The following is a 24,715-nucleotide window of genomic DNA, read 5'->3' on the forward strand; positions in this document are numbered from 1 at the left end:
TTGTTAACTAGCTCTTTGCAGAGCAACACAGCTGGCAGGAACCTACCTTGCTTTCAGCTGGATAAAAATGTAAACAGACGAGTTTTCTTCTGAATGTTAAAATAAATAAACTACAAAGAAACCCTTTCCTGATAAGCTTTAGTATTTATGGGGACACAGTCTTCCTCACTGTTCACATTCGTTCCAGACTGCAGCTCAATTAGATGGTGACTGAGTCATTTCTGGAGTTGTGTAGTTTCCTCTCACTTTGGTGACCTGTTCCCATATTTCTCTCCAGGGCAGGCTTGGGTCTACTTATTACGACTGCTAAACTTGCATTATCTGGAAATAAGGAAGTTGGTAAAAAGATATCTCTATTGGATGCATAAGTTTGTTTATGTTCTCTAGTCTAGAAGTTTTAGCCTTATAATAACATGCTGTATTTGAGCTCCTCAGTATTTCTGTTTCAAGGTAGTATGTAGAGATGCTGATGATAATGGTAGTAAAACTGAGAACAGAGGCAAGGTGGCGCTAGAAACTTAATGCTTAAGGGTTACAAAATAAAAGCTGGTGATTCTATGCACATGTTGTGGTGTGAGGAACCTATGCATTTAAGCACTGACACAAAAAAACCTACTTTTTCACTAGCTAGATGGATATATTTGTCTTTTTTATTATGAGTCCAAAAATTATTTTAGCTATTTAAGTAACTATATTTAAGTCATTGGGCCAGAAGTTCTCATGAACGTGGCATGTGGAACTAAATTTATACCTGAATGTGCACCCTTAAGAGGTAAGGCCTATTCGAGTGGTACCTGCATATATCTGTCACCTTCTTGTCCAATCATGTTTCTCCATTCCATGAGTGATCGCTGCAGATGTTCAAGTCCAGTTTCCCAAAGCCTGATGTGACCTCCCATATCAACAGTAACAACACCACCTTTACCCCACTCAGCTAGCAGTGCATCTGTGTCCGAAATAGTAGACAGCCATGTGGTATACGGTGAGAGAGATTCTGATCTGAAAAAGAAATCACAGTATTCAACCAACTGGTAGGCCAGGTGATAAAAATAGTTTAGGTTCACTAAACTGATTTAGGTTCATTAAACTTGCTGTAAAGAATTCTAATAGTAAGCACATTGAAAGATACCAACAGGTCCATCTGTAAGGAAAAATACACAGTTATTTACATTTTTCTGTATTTGTGGACCCCGGATGACACTAGCATTCACTGTCGGAAAGAAAGGAACTCTAAACCAACTCATATTTCACACACCTGCAGTGTGGACTCCCTGAGGTCTGAGGTCAGTGCTGAAACTGATGGCTTATTTATGTGTTTTAACTGCATTTGTATTTGATATTTTGTCTTTTCTAACTTAGAAAGTTATATGGATTTATAACAAGGAATTTATATTTTTCTTGCATTACATATTTCATACATATACATATTTCCCTTATTATATATTTCTGCTATATATATATATATATACACACACACATACACGTGTATATATAGTCATTTCTAGGAATGCAACTTTTGCCTACGAGAGCCAACTGCAGACTTTCTTAATCTGAGTATAGCTCTCATTAACAACAGAAACATAGATCAGAAATTCTAGTTATCAGTGTTTGCTCTCTAAATATATCTGATACTTTCTATATGAAATAAATCATCTAAAGGGATGGTCTGGGGGCCAGCCCGGTGGCACAGTGGTTAAGTTCGCACGTTCCACTTCTCGGCAGCCCGGGGTTCGCCAGTTCGGATCTCGGGTGCGGACATGGCACCACTTGGCAAAAGCAGTGCTGTGGTAGGCATCCCACATATAAAGTGGAGGAAGATGGGCATGGATGTTAGCTCATGGATGTTAGGGCCAGTCTTCCTGAGCAAAAAGAGGAGGATTGGCAGTAGTTAGCTCAGGGCTAATCTTCCTCAGAAAATAAAAAAAATAAAGGGACGGTTTGATCAGATGATAAAAACAACATAAACTGTCAATGTAGATCTGGGAAAACCACCATCTATTAGGTAAATTCTTATAATATACTAAAAAAATAAACCAAGACTACTCTGACCTTGTTTTTCAGTCTGCCTTAGTAGATTTTAAACACAGAGTGACAAAGCCAGCGACTCTGGGACACAGAAGTCATTTATATGAAGAAGATGATAAGAGCAGGATGGGGCCAAGTGTTTCAGAACTACTTTACAGTACTAGAAGGACTCAAAGATGGTAACATTTGACATAATACAGGATTTATCTCATGGTGCTCTCCCCAAGAATACTTGCCTTCGGAAAAAAATTAGTAAGTACAAAGCGTGAAGTAAAGGGCTATTCAAGAATAATGAAATTTATCCACATAAAACTATGATGTTTGAGATTGTTCCAAGAGCAATCAACATGTATGATTCTATCGGGTACTGTATCTACTGGTTGCATATTTAACTCTCCACTACTAAATTTTAAATTTACAAGGACACTTTCTTCAATATGTCAAAAAAAGTGCTGAAGAAATCACATATTTACTATAACTTGCACACCAGGTCTAGAATCTCTTCTTCACCTTTTTCGTTTTTTTAATAAATGCATATTCCCTGTATACATAGTAACAAGGTCTTGAAGGAACACATAGAATTATAGTAAATGAAACCTAGATTTACATACACCCACAAATGAGAGCAAGGAGTATAATTTTACAAATGCAAATAATACAAAAATTTAAGTAAAAATATTCAAATTTTACTGAGGGCAAAAGTGATGTGCTCCTTTTGGCCCTGCAGTTACATATAGTTTTACTGTATTTTCTATTATTTGAAGTTAGCCATCAAATGGAAAATTCCTGGTCTCTAGCAGATGCTAAATTTAAGCAACTAGCAACAAAACTGAAATCCAGATGGGTTGTTCCCTTGAATTACATATACGCCAAAAATGGCAATAGTTAATCTCAAGAGAAACTCAGGACATACTGACAATGAACAGACTCTAAATCATGTGGCGGTTAAAAAGTGGCAAGTCCAAATTGAGATGTTCTGTAAGAATAAAATACATACGAGATTCCAAAGACTGAGAAGAAAAAAGGAGTGTAAAATATCTCATTAAAGTGTTTATATTGAATACATGTCAAAATGATAACATTTTAGATATATTGGGTTATATAAAATATTATTAAAGTTAATTTCACCTGTTTCTTTTTAATCTTTTAATGTGGCTACGAAGGAATATAAAGTTACAAATATGGCTCACATTCTATTCTCACTGGACAGTGCAGCTCTAAAGGAATGAATTACGGTGAGCAGCTGGCACTGGCTGCATATACAGCTGCTCTTCCAGATGTTCTTTCTATGGCAGTTAGAATACATGGTTTTCAAAGAGACAAACACTGAAATAAAAAGCTAGGGCTAACGAGGGAGAAATTAAGAGAAATATTGAAAAAAATTACTAATGCTTTAGAAATATAAAAAATAAAAAGCTGTTCTTTGCTTTTCTTACTTGAACTAACAGTATATCTTAATGAGCATACAATTAATATGGAATAAGGAATTTCTCCAGATGACTAAAAGCCATTTTCCGTTAAACCGATACACTAAGATGTTCCAAGAAGGCATACTTACATATATGGGAAGAAGTGAATCTATTTCTTTGAATAATGCTTTTATTATTCATATTTCTTGACCCTGACTGAAGGCTCCTAACAAATAAAGCTGGGTTTCTGACTTATTTTGTACTGTCAGGCTGAGCTCTTTTCCTCTGGGGTTGGAGGAGTGGGTAGCAGGGTGGTCTGCTCGTGTTTTGGGTGACTGAGAAGTTCCAGTGTCCCTGGCCTTCCTGCAACATTGGCAGGCTCTCCAGGCTCCTCTGCCTAGGGTTTCTGGTGAGGCTTTAACCACTGTGTTGTGAGGGCTCAGCTGCCTGTGAGGAAGGGACGTGATATCAATCTAAACCAAAGCAGGGGCATGCTTATTGAGAGAAGGAGATCAAGCGTGGCTGCATCCCGAAAGGGATGGGCTACAGGAGAGGACACCCATGTTCTTCAAGGGAGAGAACAAGCATCATTGTTTTTCCTTTTCCATCCTCAGTCTAGACAGCTTGAATGCTTTGCTTCCATTGCTGGATGGTAATAAAAGCAGAGTGGTAATGAGTTCCATTCCAAATCTCTGGAATCTTTTGGCTACTGTAGGGCCTTCATGACTGCAGATGCACAGTAACATATTTAAACACAAATTCTTTTGACATTTTGAACACATTTATCTCAGAAAACTAATATATGAAGTTAATAAGTATGAAAATTTCTTCAATACTAAAAATGCCATTTCAGACACAGAAAAATTTATCATTAAGACAGATCAACATAAGAGTAATGAAGGCTCGGAGGCTGTTGGACTTATATCTATGGAACATTTTAATATTTTTCCAAAATGAAAATAAAAACGGCAGTAAAGCATGCAGAAAAACAGTAAGATATAAACCAACTGTAACTGAAAAAAAAAGAGCTTACTATTTAAGGAAACAAAAAGCCCACATTTATTTAGAGTACTTGATAAGAATTCACTCATTTTTTTATTTGACATACAAGCTAAGAACAAAGGTGAAAATTAATTACCTGGGAATGGGGATATATCGGAGTTTCTTTGATTGAAGATCAGTGACTTCTATATAACCAGCTGTTTGTGGAGGGTTAACATCTGCAAGCAAGTCATGCCAGGAGCTGAGTATTACTGCATGATACCAAAATAGGACCAAAAGAAAGCACGGATGCTGCTAAAAGTAGAATGAAGTTATCAGCAGCTCAGGGCAGTACTCTGAGACCCTCTTGACAAGGTTCCGGGCCAAGTCCAGCCTCAAGGATAGACTCTCAGAGTTATGTTTTTGTAAGGGAAAGACAAAGATTGTCAAATAGATGCATATTAGGCAATGATTCTTTACTGTCAGAAAATAACCTAAGTTCTTTTCATTCTCTTTGATAATTTCCCAAGATAGGTCAATGTTTTAGCACTTAAGAGTTTATTTGAAAATATTTCACCATGTGAATTCTGTTTTTTCTTCCTAGGAAGTCACAACAACGACAGTGTAACACAGTAGAATGAGCACCCACTTTGTCATCAGCCTGGCCTGGTATAAAATCCTGGCTCTGACATTTCCTAACTGCATTTTATGCTGGTCATGTTAGTTATCTCTCTGAGACCTGCTTTTTGTCATTTTTAAAATGGGGATAAACAACAGCATTTGAGTATCATAAACATTATTTTGATGATTAGATGAATTTAGCAAACGCAAAGCACCTAATCAGTAGTTGTTCAACACACAGCTGTTATTATTAGGGTCCTGCAAGACAGAAAAAGGTGAGGTGAGGATGGGGCAGTGGGGTGAGAACTGTAGGTCAGAAAGAATATGAAAAGGTGAGAAAGGAGAGGGTAATGAGATATGGTGGCCAGAGCCCCCAATTCTAATTCTGGAGTTGTTTCCAAGCAGATTCCAGGGGTCTACTGACATCTCTTCCTAAGCCTTTAGTACCACCATCACCCTCTTCATCACTAGCTGCCACCACTGTGTGTCAAGAACTCTGCTTAGTCTTTATAGATAGCATTGTGTGTGTGTGTGCGTGCGCGCAGATTAGCCCTGAGCTGACATCTGTGCTCTTCCTCTATTTTATGTGGGATGCCACCACAGTGTGGCTTGACAAGTGGTATTAGGTCCACACCTGGGATTCGAACCTGTGAACCCCAGGTCCCTGAAGCAGAGTGTGTGAACTTAACCACTATGCTACCAGGCCAGCCACTATAGATAGCATTTTTAATACTGACAACAACAAAGACTTACGATTCCTGCTGGAGAGTTGAGAAAGCTGAAGCTTATAGAGGTAATACAATAATGTGACTTGCTTGAGGTGACGTAGCTGGAGAGTGATGGAGATGGTTTTCAAAACCAGGCCTTTTTGGCTTTGAAATCTCTGCTCTGTCCACCACTCCACACAGCTCCTACCTGAGCTGACTCTAGGGCAACAATTTTTAAAATAGCCTTGTTTTAAAAAATCTGGGTCACTAATGTCTCCTTAAAAAAAATTGTCCCTACACAGAGCCTATCTTGACAGACTTTTGTCTGTCAGTCTCTCTCTAATTACAACTTTTTTTTTTTTGAGGAAGATTAGCCCTGAGCTAACTGTTGCCAATCCTCCTCTTTTTGCTGAGGAAGACTGGCCATGAGCTAACTTCCATGCCCATCTTCCTCTAGTTTATATGTGGGACGCCTGCCACAGCATGGCTTTTGCCAAGTGGTGCCATGTCCGTACCAGGGATCCAAACCAGCGAACCCCAGGCCGCCAAAGCAGAACGTGTGAACTTAACTGCTGTGCCACTGGGCCGGCCCCTACAACTTCCGATTACAACGAGACATCCAGGATGTCCACGCCGTGCAATGTGGTTCACAAAAAATAAGAAACTTGGCATTTTTATTTCATGTTTGCAGTTGAAGGTTTTTGAGTAGGCCATCTGAAAAACTCAAAATATCTCATACTTATTCCACAAATGTGGTTGAGCTTACTTTGCACCAGACACTACATGAAGCACTGGGGATAGAGAGAAAAGAGATGTGGTTCCTGCCTCATCTGAAGAGCCCACAGACAAAGAGTAAAGTTCCCTTTTTTTTTAAAACCACTGTGGGCCTTTGGAGACTTGGAAAGGATTCCAGGGTGGGAATCACAGGCCTGGGGCGAGGTATGAGCTGCGAAGCTAGGCAAGGAACCGTCAGTCAGGAAGAAGGGAAGGTAGTGTCCAGGGAGAGCAGAGGGTAAGAAAAGAGAGTTACTATGGTAGTCTGACCACCCAGCTGAACTGAGTGTCTCCAGATGGCAATTTGTATAAAATGAACACGCCTATCATAAGTCACTTATCGCCTGCGCTGGAAATACTGCCTAGGGTATAAGGTTAGTTTTGGATAAAGTTTTGCATCATGTATCATTTTTGACAGTTTCTGTTGCTAGGACCTAGCTGAAGTAGGTTGAATTATTTATAGATCCGGGTTCTTTGCCAAAAATGACCAGCTATTGAAGTGGCTGGGATGACTAGAGCTGCCTAGCTAACCAACTTCCATTTGGCTTGTCACTTACACATACTATTTTTCGTAAGTAGTTGTATTAAGATGAGCTTTTAGATTATCAGCACTTTTAGACGGCCTGTGAAAGCAAAGTAAGCCAACTTATTTCAAATATCTTTTTTTCTATATTTTTCTTTTCTTTCACGGTGCAAATTAACTCCGTGGCATGAAGAGAGTGAGAAAATGCAATAAGGGCTGTGTCTATTTCAAGAAGGAAAAAGCAAGAATTTTACTTCTGGTGCTAAAAAATATTTTAACGTATCAGAAAAGGCACTTTGTGCCTATAAAGCACTTCAAAGAAATACTAAGGGTAGTGGTAGCGGCGGTGATAATGGTAAGCAATTGAAAAATAGTCAGAATTGATGTTTATTGATTTGAAAATAAATCAGCTCAGAATATATGATTAAATTAAGGAAGTGAAAACCGTGGCCAGATTTCCCTTCAAACTTAGCCAAATCCTTGTCTATCCATTTTAAATGTTGCAACATTGTAGAGAGGATGGAGGCTCAGTAACTTTCCATTACATTTATAATCCAGGTGGATTTCAAAGATAGGTATAAACTATATTTAGGGATTAGTTGTTAACGATTAAAGGGAAGTCATTGCGGCAGTGTTTACTGCGTGGTTCCCGTAAAGAGTGGGGACAGCTCACACGCACAGGGCCAAGGTTAGGAGGAAGTATAAAAACTGTCAGCAAAACAACTGATCTATGTGTCGATCCCTTCACTAATACCACACTCTCTTGATTACTTTCTGGCTTTATACTTTATGTGAGTTTTAAAATCAGCTAGTACAGATCCTCTAGCTTTGTTGGTGGGGATCAGTGGATGGAAAATTATTAAGAGGAAATCAGGGGTAAGGGAGAATTCTGACTAAACCAACCTAACAGGATTCTTATTGAAGTCAGACCAGGGTGATCAGACATTACCTGGGGGATGGTACTGATCAGAGGTGGGATTCTGGTTAAACTGACTGAGGATTATTCTTGCTAAAATTGGACAATGCAGAGGTGAACACGGAAACCCAAAATGTCAAGGCCTAGCTGGGAACAGGATTCAGAGAAGCCTGACTAGAGTTTGGTCAAGAAGAGAATCTGTTATCACCCATACTGACAGCTCTACTTCACTTATTTTCACTGCTGTACACACCACAATTTATTCTTCTGTTCTTTGTTGATGTGCATTTAGGTTCTTTCCAATTTTTTGCTATTACAGATAGTAGACTATGAATATTCTTATACCTGTCTCCTTGTGTATATATTGAAAATCTGTAGGGTATATATCTAAGAGTGGAATTACCAAATTGTTTCCCAAAGTGTTCTAGCAGCAAAAAAGAGGTCCTAGTGTTCGCCATCCCTATCCACTCTTCCAGGGGTCAGACCTTTAAGTGTAGCTTCACTTTACCTTTCCCTGACTTCTAGTAAGTTTGAGCATCTTTTTATATGCTGTGAATTACTCTTCTGAGAAGTGCCTGTTTATATATCTTTTGCCATTTTTCTCTTGGTTGCTTGGAGTTTTATTTCCCTTCTTTTGTTTAAGTAGTGTTTCTTAAATATTCCAAATGTATATAAAGCGCTCAGGATAGTGTCTGGCACATAGGAAGAACTTAACTGTGGATTATAAAAATAAAAATCCCTAGGAGAATGGTGAAGGGAGATCCCAGAATGATAGCTGTGCATAGGCCTAGGGATCAACCAGTTCAGATTAGAACATCTGAGAAGATTTCAGGAGAGATGCTGCCAAGGAAGTGAAATTGATAAACCCAATATATTGGAACACATTTAGAGATTTTGATAACTGAGAAACACTTTGAGGATTAATTTGTGCTAAGCACATGAAAAAGTAAATCAACAAAACATAATGATTATTAACTCCATGAAAAGAAAAAGCTGTACAGGAAAGAAAAAGCAATAATACCATAATACATAGTTCAGTTGCGAATAGCAGTTCCATAAACATCATAATATAAGCAATGGATGTTAATCCAACCATAACTATCATATAAATATATTGGGAGATGGGAAAATGAGGAGTCAGGCACAGGGAGGGTGTATGAAAAAGAGTTAAACTCTCATCTTACATGGTGGGAGTCAGTAAATAATGCCTAAAACTAAACCATCAAGATTGCACCATAAGGATGAAAGTGAATACCAAAGAAACAGCTTAAAAAGTTGAAAGTGTCTCTGGGAACAGGAAATGATGGGTGAGGGGAGTACAGAATGGGCTGACTGTTTTTTCTTTCAGGCTGTTTCACTCTTTCATCTATGTGCATGGAGATTTCCGATGAAAATTTAAACTAACTTAATTTTTTAAAGTAAATAGAATCCAACCATCTGATTAGTCAGGAACTAAGGCATATCAGACTTTTATTAAGGAAATCAATAGACACTGTAAAGGCTACTCTCCTGGTGGCTTTCACAAGGATGGAATAACTTTTGCATAATGCAGACGGGCAGAGATTTACTGCTTTCAATGGTACTGCCACTTTGGAAAACAGTGCCATAGTTTTCTCATGACTCATAAAAATGCCATTCTTAAGTGTTTACCCAAGTGAAGCAAAAACTTGTGTTTACTTAAAAATCTGTGCACAATGTTTGTGGTGGTCTTATTCATGGTTGCCCCAAACTGGAAACTATCCAAATATCTATCATCTTGTGAATGGATTAACAAACTGTGGTATGTCCACACAACAGACCACTACTCGGCAATCAAGAGGAACAAACTACTGGTACACACAGCAACATAAATGATTCTCAAATACACTATATTAAGTAAAAGAAGCCAGACTCAAAAGACCACATACTGTTTGATTCCACCCATATGACATTCTAGAAAAGGCAAATCTATACGGACAGAAATAAGATCAGTGGGGGGTTTGGGGTAGGCAGAGGGGTTGACTGCAAAGCAGCATGGGGGAGGTTTTTGGGGAGATGCAATTGTTTTCTATCAGTTGTGGTGATGGTTATGCAACTGTATGTATTTGTCAAACTCACAGAACTATATCTAACTTCATGAAAAAAGGTGAATTTTACTGTATGCGAACTGGACCTTAATAAGAACAAACATATACTACAAAAATATCACTCTGTCTGAGGTATGGAGAATGAGCAGGAGGGAGAAAGAGAGGAGGGGGGAACTTTGTCAGGAGGCTATGACAATATTCCAGCACAGGATGGTGGTGATTTGGATGCTGGCAGTAGAACTGTAGACATGTGGGTGGATACAGGTTGTACAGCCAGGTTGCATCAAAAGGACATAATGACTGCTGATGGATTAGATGTGGAAGATGAGGGAGAGGTGTCAGGGCTGACCCCCAGGTTTCTGGGTGGATGAAGATGCACTAACCTCTGGCACAGAACTTTTTGTAATCCTGGAATGCACTGTCATGTCCCTGTACCTTTCACATGCAGTACTCTCTTCCTGGAGCAATCCCTTCATTTGATTCACTCCCACTCATCTTTCAAGAGTCAGCTCCTAATCACCAGCCTGGGTTGTAAGCCTGTCCTTGTGAATATTGCTATCATAGCACTTATTACATCGTACTGCAATTGTCAGTTTATTCACCTGTCTCTTCTACCATAAAAAGCATTTTAAGGAAATGGTGATTTACTCCCCATGCATTTCAGTTTGGAAGGAACTAATTCTAAATATATCCTACACCCAGGACTTTCAAACCCACTAATAAATTATTATAACACACTTAGCATTATATTTATGAAGTCCACACTAACATAATGAATGTAAACAAAGGAAAACATATCACTATCACTATGATGCAAAGAATAATCAGTGTGGCTTAATGATCAAAAATTTTCACAATTATCTATTATGATGAAAGCCAGTGTGGTTCAGTAAGAATAGCCTAGTCTTGGGATTCGAAGAACTCAGGTGCAAATCTGGGTTCTGCCAGCCACTAGAAGGGTGACCCTGGGTAAGTTATTTTACCTCTCTGTGTCAGTTCTTTGCATGTAAATTAGAGAGTACATTAACAATAGAATAGGGATCTGAAGATCAAATGAATTTATACAAGGAAAAGTGATCAGCACAGGACCTGGCATATGTCATGCAGTAATAAATATATATTGACTCTGAGAGCACTGCCAAGTGAATCACTCTGCATAAGTCCCTGGCCTTTAGTCACAGGAATTTAGGACAAAAATCAGGCCTCATTTTCTAAGCCTAATATTCTAATGATTTTTAAAAGTCTCTTTCAAAATGTGTTCTAAGTAAAGTTATTATATAGATTGTAATGCAAATGAAGATGTGTTTTAATAGCAATGGTTACAACCACACACTGTGAGAAGTTGAACCAAACTTTCTCAGCACATATAGTTTTTTTTAGCTACTTCTAGACCCTGTTAGAATTATTCATATTTATAAATATAGATTGATAATGATAAGTTAAATATCACTACCAAAAGCAAACCACCTTTAACCACCTTGGTAAATTAGGAGTTGGTAAGTTTTTTACCTTTTGGGTAGATATCTTTTAGAGGGACTTCTCCTGGGGGCAAAATCCTGACTATCTGATTAGTGTCTAAAAGAGTCACACAATTGCTCTGTTTTGGAGTTCCACTTTTCTTCTTTCCTCCATAGAATGCTGTATCAGTGATCCCTGGTTTATGCAAAGATGATGGCCTTTTCCAAGAATAAACTTCACTAGGTGACTGGAAAAAAAAAGAGAGACAGAGAAAGTAAAGTATTGAAGTACTATAAACTACATTCACCATAACTGTTACAATGCAGCCCTTTAAGTTTACCACTGGTAAACTTTTCACAAATATAAGAAAATCAGATTATTCCTTAACCTTTTTGAATTTGGCACAGGAGACAGCTGCTTCACCGATAATCACAATTTTCAGACAAGTGTGAAATATACAATTACATTTTTTATCTTGAAATGAATTTTAACTAAAAAGAGGGAATATAAAATTTAGTAAGTTTAAAAATAACGAAATGAACACCTAATGCATCGACTCTCTGGCAGAGGGAGTAGGATATTACCAGCATTTCTGAAGACCCTGGAGAGCACCTTCCCAATCACATCTTTCTGTCTCCCCTAGATGTAACTTGCATGGAATTTTGTGTTTTTTTCTCTTGTTTTACTCTAAAATTCTACCATGTATGTATTTATCTTTCTCGATTCCAAGATCACAGATAGATATTCTCCTATGTTTTCTCTAGCCTTAATATATTTACTTTCTTGCTCAAGCCACTGTATGTGACTCATCTCCCATCTCCACCAACTAACATTCCCTCCCAAGCAGATGCCCTCCTCACTCTGCCTGGTCCTGACAGATCACACTGGGTTACACTCATGCATGGATACCCTCCTCACCTTACTTGGGCTCCCACATGCCACACCAGGCTGTCCCTTCACTGAGACGCCATCTTCTTCCTGCCTGGATTTGATTTCTATCACCAGTGGTTACCCATCCCCACTATGAATGTCCTTCTCATCTGCTCAGGCTCTGACTGACATCTCACTTTGGGCTACTGTTTGCCCTTTTTTTTGCTGGGAAAGGTTCGCCCAGAGCTAACATCTGTTGCCAATCTTCCTCTTTTTTTTCTTCCCCAAAGTCCCAGTACAGAGTTGTATATGCCCAGTTCTACCTGTAAGTCCTTCTAGGTCTTTGATGTGAGCCACCACCACAGCACAGCAAGTGACTGACAAGTGGTGTGGTTCTGTGCCCAGGAACCAAACCCGGGCCAGTGAAGTGGAGTGTGCCAAACTTTAACCACTAGGCCATCAGGGCTGGATCTGCCCATTTTTCATATTGGATTATTTGTTTTCTTACTGTTGAGTTTTAAGAAATCTTTGTATATTCTGGATACAAGTCCTTCACTGGACAAGTGATTTGCAAATATTTTCTCCCAGATGTAGATTGTCTTTTCATTTAATAGTGTCTTTTTACAGAGCTGAAGTTTTAAATTTTGGTGAAGTTTAATTTACCAATTTTTTCTTTTATGGATCATGTTTAAGGCACTCAATACAACAGAAGTGGTGATAGGGGGTATCTTTGTCTTATTCCTGATATTGAAAGGAATGCTTTGAATGTTCCATTATTAAGGATGGTACTTGCTATAGATTTTTGTAGCTATTTAGTATTAGGTTAAGAAAGTTATAATAAGTTTATACTGGTTTAGGTGCCTCAGATGATGCTATAAAAAGTTACTAAGAGGTGATATACCCCTTTGTTGATAGTTGTATGAAGAATCAAAACAAACTCACATAAAAAGAAAGGTACTGTGGTTCAGTAGAAAGGATATGGGTTTGAGGGTCAGTCACACTTGAACTCAAATCCCAGCTCCCTTACTTATCATTTGTGTGGCCTGGGGGATATAACCTCTCTGCATTTCTGTTTCTTCATCTATAAAATCTTGTACAATTGTTATAAAAATTAATTATCATGTATGAAAGGGTTTAGAATAGCGCAGTCCCTGACTGTTGTATTGGGGCCTAAAAATATGATTGTTATAAAATGTTGAAAGGCTGCCTAACTGATTCTAATCTTTCATTTAACAAATATTCATTGAACACCTTCTATGTGGTAGATACCATACTAAATATGGGGGATTGAGGTTTTAGTTTAACAAGGTCACTAATCCTACAGGCGTTAAAGGTTTTCTGTAGGGTTAATTCAAACAGTGCCTTATACTCAGCTTTTACTTTCTAACCTTTTTTATAGTAACATTATACTTCTATACTAATTTCATCAATTTCAAGATCAATTTTTTAAATAGTTCCACCTTCAGAAAAATAGCTCCAGTATTTTCTCTACTGATAGCAGCAATCACTGTAGAAAGCATATTAAACATCTCTTTCATTCAGTCAAGGCTGCTGTAGATATGTATTCTAACAACATGCTTCACTTTCAGTTATATAATACCATAGCAAATGCTTTTTACTTGATAATTAGGGAGACATATGGCAAAGTCCTAAGCCACATATTATCCATTGGGTTTGGATTTCAAAAGTCTTATACCCTAAAGAGCTCACCATTCATTAATTACACTAACATTTTGAGGCATGAGAGATTGGTGCACCATCAAGCAGAGCCCATATTTTTATCTTTAAATGATTCTATCATCCCACCTAAAAGCTAGAAAGGAAATCATGAAAATTAAATGTTTAATCAAAACACACGGAGCTACATCTACGGTTATTAGAAGGCAACTTGGACTGAAATAAACTTTATATTTAATTTTCCCACATTTCCATCAGGGGAAGATGGTGCCTAGTTTCACTTAAAGTCAATTACAAATAGCCTCTTCTTTACAGATAACAGTAAATAACAGCAGAAGAGTCTATCTAAAAGCAAATTAAGTTGCGACCATCAGTATTTATAGTATAATCTGGATGCTGCAAAGATACAACAAAACAGAGCAAAACTCAATGGAAAGTGAATTGATGTTCACGAGTGTCAAAAAATTTAATCTACAGTAAGGAGATCCCAACAAATTTCATTTTAAAAAATTCTAGAAGACATGTTATTTCATTAGTCTTGAATTGTTTCTCTTGACAGGTTACATGAGCACACATTAAGACAACGTGATATAAAATCACTGTCAGTACATTAAACATTCAACTGTGTCACATGAACTCCCACATATGGTGAATACTGGTTTTCCCTTACTAAACTATATAATTGCATTACACTTTAAATGCTAATTTTTAAAAAGCAATGAAATCATATAAGTAGAACACATTTTTTAATGATTGATTTGGAAAACAGAATGTTGATCTGAAATGTTTACCAGAAAATCATTACATTTTAAACTACTCCCTCAAATATGCTTATAAATTATAGGCCAAACTGAGGGAAAGAAATATTTATTCAATAATTTAAAAAATTGATGCTTACCATGAGATCTGGGAAACCAACAACAATTGTAGCATAACTATTCTCATCTGAGAGAATTCGGTTAGGAGAGACAATCTTTTGTCCCACAGCTGAACTTAGATTTTCAGATGATAGTTGATCACTTGAAATTTTATGAGGTATGCTCAAATCTGGTTCTGAAAAGTGTCAGAGAAACATTAGACGCCATATGCCTCTAAAATGCTCCAGGAGTTAATTTTTACAAGATTTTATTCTCACCAACGCAAACAGAAAAGCGAAAGTTAAGAAAGAGAAAACACTTTAAATCATATTCATGGCCTTTTGTCTGAGAAAATTCAGTTTTTACAATCAAGGCATCTTCTCAAAGTGGTTTCAAGTATATATGGAATTAAAATTTTTATTAGCAATAAATATTATCACTAATAATAGCACCCTTCAGAAAAGCTGTGAAACTGGCCCAACCCAGTGTTGGCAATCGTGTGTTTTAGATTTTTTTCATAAGTACTATTCGCCTCCTAAAACTGCGATGAATTAAGTAGAAATCCTGACGGTCTGCGTGAAAAAGAGAAGATGCTATCCTAAAATAGATTTGAAACCTAAATGTATACAGAAATTCTGATTTGACAGTTAAAAAAATTCAAAGACAGAACTTCAAAGATAGTTGATTCTTATTTACCGTTTCTAGTGTAGTGACTAAGTTCTCTCTTTTGGTATAAATTTAATATTATAATGTTGATATTATTGTTCTTAAATGATTCTAGAGGACAGTATGTACATAAGCATGCACCCATTCAGCCATAAACACAAAGAGCACGGTATTTACCTTGTGTAACTCCAAAGCCTGGGCTAGGTAGCTCCTCTTTCAACATATACAACTGGCAAACCCCACTATCCTCAGATTCGATGTGTGCAGGCTTAGTTAAAAGATATTTCCTGTAAATAAACAAAACATCTAAATGAAAAGCTTTTCTTTTTCTAATAATTATGAAGACAGACTACGAAAAATAAGAGGTTTTTTTTCCCCTTCCAAAGCCTCTTTTTTATATTCTGAGTATAATTTTCAGTTTCAGAGTCACATCATTAATTAACAATTAACTTTACAACACTGTATATAAAGAGCAGCACATAATATAATGCAGTAATAAACATGAACTAAAAATCCAACACTTCCTATCAGAGGAAAAGCTGTAAAAAAACAAAAAAAAGTAACTCTAAAGAGATACACCCTTATTATCATGGAACCTGCAGTTGATATGACAGTTTGATCAGCCAGTAAGCAGGAGCCTGACCTCTGATTTGTGACCAGCTAAGGGACAGGAGCCCTCACCACTGTAATCCCCTCGATCTACTTATTTTTAAGATTTCTAAAATAGGGATATATAAATAGCCAGAAATCTTTGCAGCAGGCTAGTTCTGCTTATCAGCAGGGGGACAGAGAGAGTTTGCAGTTAGCTAGTGGATGTAATGCATGAGGAAGGGGACAAAATTTTCTGGGTCCCCTGTCTATGCCAAGTGCACATAGTGTCCCTTTCATCCAGAAGTGTACAGTCCAAAGTGGGGAGGCACACAAACATAAACATAACCAAATAAGAGCACACAGATAAAATGAAGAGAAAACTTCTAAGGGCTGGATTCTGTGAAGTTACAGAAAAGCAACGGCTCTAGGATAGAGACTGTGGTCCTTTGAAGAAAGAATAAACTGAAAATCTATTTTGAAGTATTTTCAGTTTGGCAAGAAAACAGTGAGTTCTCAATATGCTAAAAGGAAAAAGCTCAAAGAAATAGAGACCATACATAAAAGTCATTACATTTTTACCGCTAATTTCAATGTCATCCTCTGAAACACTTTTATAATTACTCTGCGAAGTGACATTTATTTTAATTTTCTTCTTCCCTCTTCTTCTAACTTTCACCTAGAGAGATGCTGCCAAATTGAGAAACTGTTAAAAGACGACACAGGGAGACAGAAGAGTAAGGATGTTGGCTAACTGACAAATAAGGTTGAACGCCCGCACACTACGTGAGACACCATGTAGCTCCACTCACTGATTTGTTTCACTCTCCACCAGAAGCCATTTGTCCTCCGCTACGAGGAAAACTGTCTTGAGGTTGATGGGAAGTGAGATGGTGTGAGTTCGCCCTTCCAGAACATCCAGCACAGTCAAGCTATTCCTGAAAAAGGAGAAGAAAACCATCTGAAAGGAAATGGTGAGGATCATGTTGAGTAGCCATGACACAATCATGTCATGATATATTACACAACCCTAAAAAGAATGTTTTTAAGACTAACTATTAACATAGAAGAATGTTAACTGAGAAAACAGATACACAAAATTCTAGACTATGTAAGGGTATGCATAAGAACAAATAATGGAAAGTGGCAGCTGCCATACTTGCAGTGGTTGTATTGTGGAATTACGAGCACTGTCTTTTTTTACATCTGTTTTTCAATGTTCTATAATGTGGGATGACTCACTTTTACAATAAAACATAATACGGTTATATTAGTTTTATAATAAACAAGTATAATCAAAAGAGGAAACAGAATGGACAAAATCAGAACACCAGTTTAAATCTCCTACAATGAAGAGCTCACCCTTTTTCTTTGTAGAACACTAGCCAGTTTTTGTGTGAAAATTCTTTACACATTTTATAAGTTTCCTAAAGACAAAATAAAACAAAACATTCACATTAAATGGGTCAGATGCAGTCACGTCTCTTCAGCTGCTTTCCCTTCAATAAAGTTCTTCAATGTGTAAAACATGTAATTCTCTGAGAAGCCACCTCTTTATCCACTCTAAGACTCTTACAGTAACATGTATTAAAATACATTAAAAAATTTATTGTAAATGACATACTAAAATATCTTTAGAATAAAACTTTAAAAAATCATGTCAAATACTAGTTAGAAATAAACATGCTATCTGGCGATTAACTGTGGAATTTATACATGACATAAATACATAGAAAATACTTTGTTTCTTACATTAGGATACATTTATGACATTGGAAAAATCTCTTTTTTCATGGTCTTTTAAGACCTAAGTATGTGGTCATACAGGGCAGAGCATAAGCCTCATTTTATATCTTTACTTTTCCATTTTATATCTATACCTTTTTATGAATGGCAGAATAAATTCTCTTGTGTTAGCCTAAAATGTTTATTTATAGTTTAATTTAGTTAATAAGCTAAAACGTTAATTTATCTCGTAGGTGCAATCAGGTATCATTCTCATAGGTTTGTCATATAAATCCAAAACATAAATACATAACTGGAAAACAGGTTAAAGCAACAGCATGATTGGGAATTTGTCACAAATATCACACTCAAATAGCTAGTGATATTCTATTATCATTACTTCAGTCCTGACAAGTCTTCACGTGAGTATGATGGACACAAAAAGAAGCTATTAGTGTTTAATTATAGGTGTGTCTATGTCTATCTGGTTGTTTTGTGTTAAAACCGGTAAGTGCATAATAAGAGAATTCTCTCGTGCATCATAGTACACAGAAGGCACTGAGAGGGATGTGTGGGCATGCATCTTTATGGTTAGAATGCTACAGAAAATCCTTGGCAATTTGCCGGACAAGTTGGGCACTCCTTACAGCTTCTTCCTTATTCCACCAGGAAGATTTCTTAGATGTAACCTCTCTTTCTGAAGGGAGGATGAGACGACGAAGGGCCCGGCCACCGATATCAAACAATAGGATGACATTACTCTGGAAATAAAGAAAACAGTGAAAAGCTCAAGATTTGTTTCTTTGTTTCTTTGTTTCTTTTTTTTTAAGCAGCAGCCTCTTGGCAACCTAAGAATAAAGCTTATAGTGATGAACCAGAGGGAAGATGACAATATTAAATACGTATGTAAGTGGCACCATGAAGATACTAAATGGCTTTCCTTAATACAAAATTTAAAATACTACATGGCTTTATGAAGATATTTCTAATTATGTAATGCAGAAGTTATTCTCTTTGAAGATTTTATCTTAAAACTACTGCCTTCTAAATATAGGCTAGCTTAACCATGATCCTGTTTTTTTATATAGTAATAAGAAAATTAAGAGGATAGATAATTTTTAAAAGTCTATTTTCTTTAATTACACTTGGAGAATGTTCAATGTTCTGTTGAAAATGCTCTTACATTGTGCATAATTAAATCTCATTTACTCTTTTCACAAATCCAGGTTCAATCTAGAAAATATGTATATGATATAAAGATGGGATAGTAAGAAAATATAAAGGAGCTCAAGAATCTAAAGCATAAGTGTTTCTTCATCTTGAAATTTACTAAGCTTGAGGAACTTTAATAGCTGGTGTTGTAATAATGTACAAACAAGAGATTTCTCCAGCATCATTAATCATAGTTACGCAAATGCAGTAATTAGGAGCATTTTTTCCATGAAAAAAATGTTTTAAATAAACCTTAAGGATTAAAATAAATGAAAAAAAGAACTTAAAATTGAGAATGCCAGAAAAGATTAAATATTTTAAAGGGATGCAAAGAAGTTGGCTTTCTTAGTTAAAATTTAAAGCTGTTTGAAGATTAACAGCTTTGCAAAAAGGCACCTGCAAGTTGTTTGTCAGGCCTCATTGTTATGCAATTGTCTGTTCTCTCTTTCTTGTTTTTGTTTTGTTTTGTTTTAAGTTTGGGGCTGCTCCAGTTTTCTAACTCTTATGAACTTTTCATTTCAAGAACTTCCTTTGGGCAAAATAGAGATACAAAGCGCCCAAAGAATTAACACATATTTTGCAAAATATAGGAAACAAAATAAGAAATGTTTGCTAATTTGTTGCATAATTTTTATTGAGCAGCTTATATTCTAAAGCACAGAGGAGCATACAATGATGAATTAACCATGACCCTTGCCCTCTTTTATGTAATCCAGTTAGAGAGAAATAAAAAGAAATATTAAAAAAGAGTAATAATTTCATCTGCAAATCTGGGACCTCATAGTGTGGTTTCAAATTTATTTAAGCAGCTAATTTTATTTTGAAATGCTCAAATTAAAGTAGTATTCAGTTTCCTTCACTCCATATACTCTGAATCTTGGCTGTATTAAAAAATTCTACTAAGCATGTTGACAAAGCTTAAATTTTTCCACAAACATCACCCACAGAATGCATCATTTTGTATAATATGAAATTCTCCATTGAGAATGCATGTTAGGAATATTCTCTTTAAAATCAACATTTCATGTAAGTAGTAGTATTCCTGGTATTTGAAAGTTTGAAAATGACAGCAACATCTTACAGTTTGCCTTAAGAAAACATACTAATAGGTTAAAAATTTAATCTCCATTCTAGAATCTTTTTTGAGTATTTTAGGAGAAACTCTTTCTAGTATAATAAATATGTACAATATTAACATGACTTCTTAGCACTAAGCAATTTTGGATAATATCAACTTCTCTAAGCAAAACAAAATCCTAAAAATAATGTTTGATCCTAAAACATGATTAAACAGGCGAGTAAGCAGATGATTAAACAGATATGATTAAGGAGAAAAATGTTAGTATGATTTTGCATTTTTCTTCCTTTTTAGGGTCTAATATTTATATATTCATAACTTGGCACAAATGAACTGAAAAACTGCATCTTTTTAAGTGACAGAAAACATATATATTTTTCCAGCCACTGCTGTATTTACAATTAGTTTTAGAAGCAATTGGCAGCATGAAGGAGTTCTGTTGCTCCATCCTTTTAGATGTTAATGGTTTCCTTCTGTAAATGACTAATGATATACTCTGTCTGAGTTTAAAAATAGAATTTTGCGTCACACATGAGTACATGTTACTGTGGTTTTGGCACTCCTTTAAGGGGGGAGCGGGGGAGAAGCGAATGAGCAATTTTATCATGTTTGTATTTGACTGGGAGAAAAGCAACCTCTGGATGACCTCAATGTCCCAAAGTCTGTAATTCTAAACTTTGTACAGATGTAATAAGTAACCTCAAGGGGCGGGGGTTGGGGGGGGGAAGGAGTCTTTATTTTTAGGCATGGCAAAGTTTCCCTTTCCTTACTCAAGAATTTATTTTAGCAAGGAATTTTTGAACAACTTCTGAAACGAACCAGAGAAATGCATCCGTACCAAAGCTTTATTTGAAAAGCCAAGGGATAGATGAATTAATGGAAGTACTTCTCTACAATATTTTAGCTCCATTTTCAGTTTGGGCAGAATGGAGAAGGAACTGATGGCAGTGCACTCATTTTTTATTCGATTAGAATTATTTATCATTTGTTAAATTTGCATGCTGTTCATTTGGAATTAAAGAGGTCTTACACCTTAACAAGGCCATAATATAAAGTTTTACACCGCTAAGATGTCCTTTCTGAAAAAAGAAAAGGCAGTTCAGACGACACGTAGAGTAGAGCATCCAGATATGCTGTGCACGCCTGCCCAAGTACAGAGGTAGCTTTGTGGAAAACGTTGAAAGTGTGGTCAAAGGGATAAGTCAGGTACCTGTAGGAATGCCAGGAGGCAAAGTGCTGGCTATGGAGGACAAGCACATCTTTACAATGAAGAATATCATTTGATGAAAGTCATTGTAAGTGAACAGAATATTAATCAATGATGTTGCCAAATAATTGGATCTTTTGAGAAAATAAAATACTTGCTAAGAACCTAAAAATCTAGTACTTTTAAAGAACTAGTGTATGTAAATTTGACAGCTGAAAATTTGGCAAGGCTGAATAAATACTCCAAATTTAGATTCTTGTCCAAATTCAATTGGCTACTGAATTAAAAATCACCAAGATGTCATGTGCTCTTTATGACAGACAGAATTCAATTCAATGACATTGATATTTAGTTGCAAATCTATAAAGTAAAACTTTATTCTAAGGTGCTTGACCTAAACTTTTATAAGCAATATCATGATATTTATAAAGTCTGCTTCTAGGAGAAAATGAAAATGAAAAAAAATGTGAAAAACCAGAAAACGATGTATTAACTCAGAATTTATGATAATTATTTAGGCAAGGCCTAAAGTTAAAGTTGACTTATTTATTTAGCAAACTACCGAAATGTTATTTATGCAATATTTTCCTCTTGATTAGACATAGTCTAAAAGTATTGTTTCTTGGTTACACCTTGCTCTCATAGTGACTTTAAATACTTGCAAGTAAGAACACTGCATTTCTTTAATATTTCCCTATTATGAATACTTTCTAATTTTCAGACTATCCTTTCCCCAAGTATCTGCAGTGAGTGAGAGAGTGGATGAAGTTTAATTCTGGTGGGGTCAATCCAATTTGGTTTGAATCTCAGTTCTACCATGCCTTTGCTGGGAAAGTTATTTAAATTCTCTGAGCCTCAGTTTCCTCACATGTATATATAGCTAACAGCTGCCTCACAAGGTAGCTGGAAGACTGACATGGGATAATGTATGTAATCCTTTGCTTGACACATAGTCTACGTTTAACAATTGATCCTTCTCCTTGAGACTTTCATCACTTGCCATCCGGGATACCACACTCCCCAGTTTATCCCCCCACTTCGCTGGCCACACATTTTCAATCCCCTTGGTTGATTCCTCTTCATCTCCCTGATCTCTTAATATTTTATTGCCCCAGGGCTTGATGCTTGGACTTCTCTTCTCTATCTACATTCATTCCCTTGGTGATCTCTTTTAGTTTCATGGCTTTAAATAACATTTATATGCCAATGACTCCCAAATTTGTATTTCCTGTTCTGACCTCTCCATTGAACTCCAGACTCATCTACTTGGATGTCTAATAGACATCCAAAATTTAATCAAATGTCTAACCTTCCCTCCAAAATCGATTCCTTCCTCATCTCAGTTGATGGCGAATCTATCATTTCAGTTGCTCAGGCCCTAAACCTTGAAGTTGCCCTTTACTTTCTTTCATCCCATACATCTGATCTCTTAGGAAATCCCATTGGTCCTACCTTCAAGATATATGCAGAATCTAGCATTACTTAGGACTTCCATCCTCCTCCAAACTGCCATCATCTTTTGCCTGGATCATTGCAAAAATCTCTTAACTAGTCTCCTGCATTTTGCATTAGCACCTAAAAACTATTCACCACAGAACAGCCAGAGAAATCCTTTAAAATGCAAGTCAGATCAAGCTAGTCTATTGCTTGAGACCCTCTAACACCTTCCCCTTTCACTCATAGTTAGGGCCCAGAGTATTACAATGGTCTACAAGGCTCTACACAATCTGCTTCCCCGCCCTCTCCACCATGCCCCTTCTCCAACCCACTGAGTGACCTCTTTGATCTGACTTCCTCATGCTCTTTCCGTCATTCAGTCTTTCCCACTACACTTCTTTAAAGATGGAGAGTCATGTTCCAGCCTCTGGAACTTAACAATTCCCATTGCCCGGAACTCTTTTATTCCAGATGTTTGTTCTCCCCTGCACCTCTATCAAGTCTTTGCTTAAATATCACCTTCTCAGTTAGGCAATCCCTGCCCACTTATCCTATTTTAAATGGAAATCTTCCTCCTAGCCTTCTATTTTACTCTCCCTTGCTTCTCATCTTCTAACTTGATACAATTTAATTATTTTTTTTGCTTATGGTCTATCTTCCTGGACCAGAATGTAAGCTTTTGAGGACAGGAATTTTTGTTATTTTGTTCATTGCAATATCCCCAATAGTAGGCAAATGATATGTATTTGTTGAATGAATAATATACTTAGTATAGTATTTAGTAGATACTAGGTGGGTAACAGGTATATGAAAACATTATACTCCTTTCTATTGGTATAGTAGAGATTAACTTAGACCTTCAGAATTCTCACTAACTGTCTTTTGATCTATGTCTTCTGTTTGGAATGATTTTTAGCCTGACTCTGGGCATCTGTACTTTTCATTAGTGCTTTTTTACAATAGTAGGGATGGTTGGAACTTGAGCATCATTAGACACTAAAGTATCTCAGTGTATTCCTGAAATGGACTGAATGTTTATGTCTCCCCAAAATTCATATGTTGAAATTCTAAGCCTGATGTATTAGGAGGTGGGGCCTTTGGGAGGTGATTAGGTCATGAGGATGGAGTCTTCATGAACAGGTTTAGTGCCCTTATAAAAGAGAAACCAAAGAGATCCTTCATTCCTTCTGCCACATGAGGTTACAGTGAAAAGACAGCTGTCTAGGAAGTGGGCTCTCACCAGACACCAAATCTGCTGCTGCCTTGATCTTGCACTTCCCAGTCTCCAGAACTACGAGAAATAAACTTCTGTTGTTTAAAAGTTACCTAGTCTATGGTATTTCTGTTATAGCGGCCTGAACAGACTAAGACAATTCCATTCAGTATATTTATGTGGCTGTCTCTACATAAAGACTATCATTCAGGTTTCAGATAAAATGTCATCTCCTAAGAGGAGAGACCTCAGCACTCTGTAATACTGTTCACCTTCCCAACCCCTCCTACTCTATCCCCATCATTCTCTAGGACATTACTTCATTTCTATATAGCATTTATCACTTCCTAAAATTAGCATATTCATTTGTTGGTTTACTTGTTTGTTGTCTGTCTCTCCAAAGGGAATGTAAGCTTCACAGCAAAGAATTATCTGGCCTCAAATGTCAGTAATGCTGAGGTTGAGAAACTCTGACTTACATGTTTTCAGAATTACAGTCACGTTGAAATCTCTGCAGAGAGAAGGTATTAGCTTGCCTTTGTGGTACTGATAAAATACAACAGCTGACTTCTCCCTCCAGCCCCTCTCCTCAATCTTTATGAAAGCACATATTTTCAGTTATTGGTTGCAAAACACTCTTGTCTTTTCCTTCACATAAGTTACTGTTGGCATAACTGTATCACGTGAGTAGTATGGGGTGCATTA

General features: G+C 36.7%; 1 protein-coding gene across 2 annotated transcripts in view; it reads right to left on the reverse strand.

Annotated features, from left to right (window-relative positions):
• Positions 1-24,715, reverse strand: part of VWA8 (von Willebrand factor A domain containing 8) — a 357,132-nt gene that overhangs the window by 97,347 nt on the left and 235,070 nt on the right. For both annotated transcript variants that reach the window (XM_046664107.1, XM_046664108.1), the window contains 8 exons: positions 18,511-18,624; positions 17,501-17,565; positions 16,951-17,076; positions 15,728-15,837; positions 14,926-15,080; positions 11,532-11,727; positions 4,573-4,654; positions 795-999 (listed from right to left, as the gene is read on the reverse strand). In XM_046664107.1, coding sequence (XP_046520063.1) covers positions 795-999; positions 4,573-4,654; positions 11,532-11,727; positions 14,926-15,080; positions 15,728-15,837; positions 16,951-17,076; positions 17,501-17,565; positions 18,511-18,624 — 1,053 coding nt within the window. The remainder of the gene's footprint in view (positions 1-794; positions 1,000-4,572; positions 4,655-11,531; positions 11,728-14,925; positions 15,081-15,727; positions 15,838-16,950; positions 17,077-17,500; positions 17,566-18,510; positions 18,625-24,715) is intronic.

Source organism: Equus quagga, chromosome 6 (assembly GCF_021613505.1).
Source record: "Equus quagga isolate Etosha38 chromosome 6, UCLA_HA_Equagga_1.0, whole genome shotgun sequence".
Taxonomy (NCBI): domain Eukaryota; kingdom Metazoa; phylum Chordata; class Mammalia; order Perissodactyla; family Equidae; genus Equus; species Equus quagga.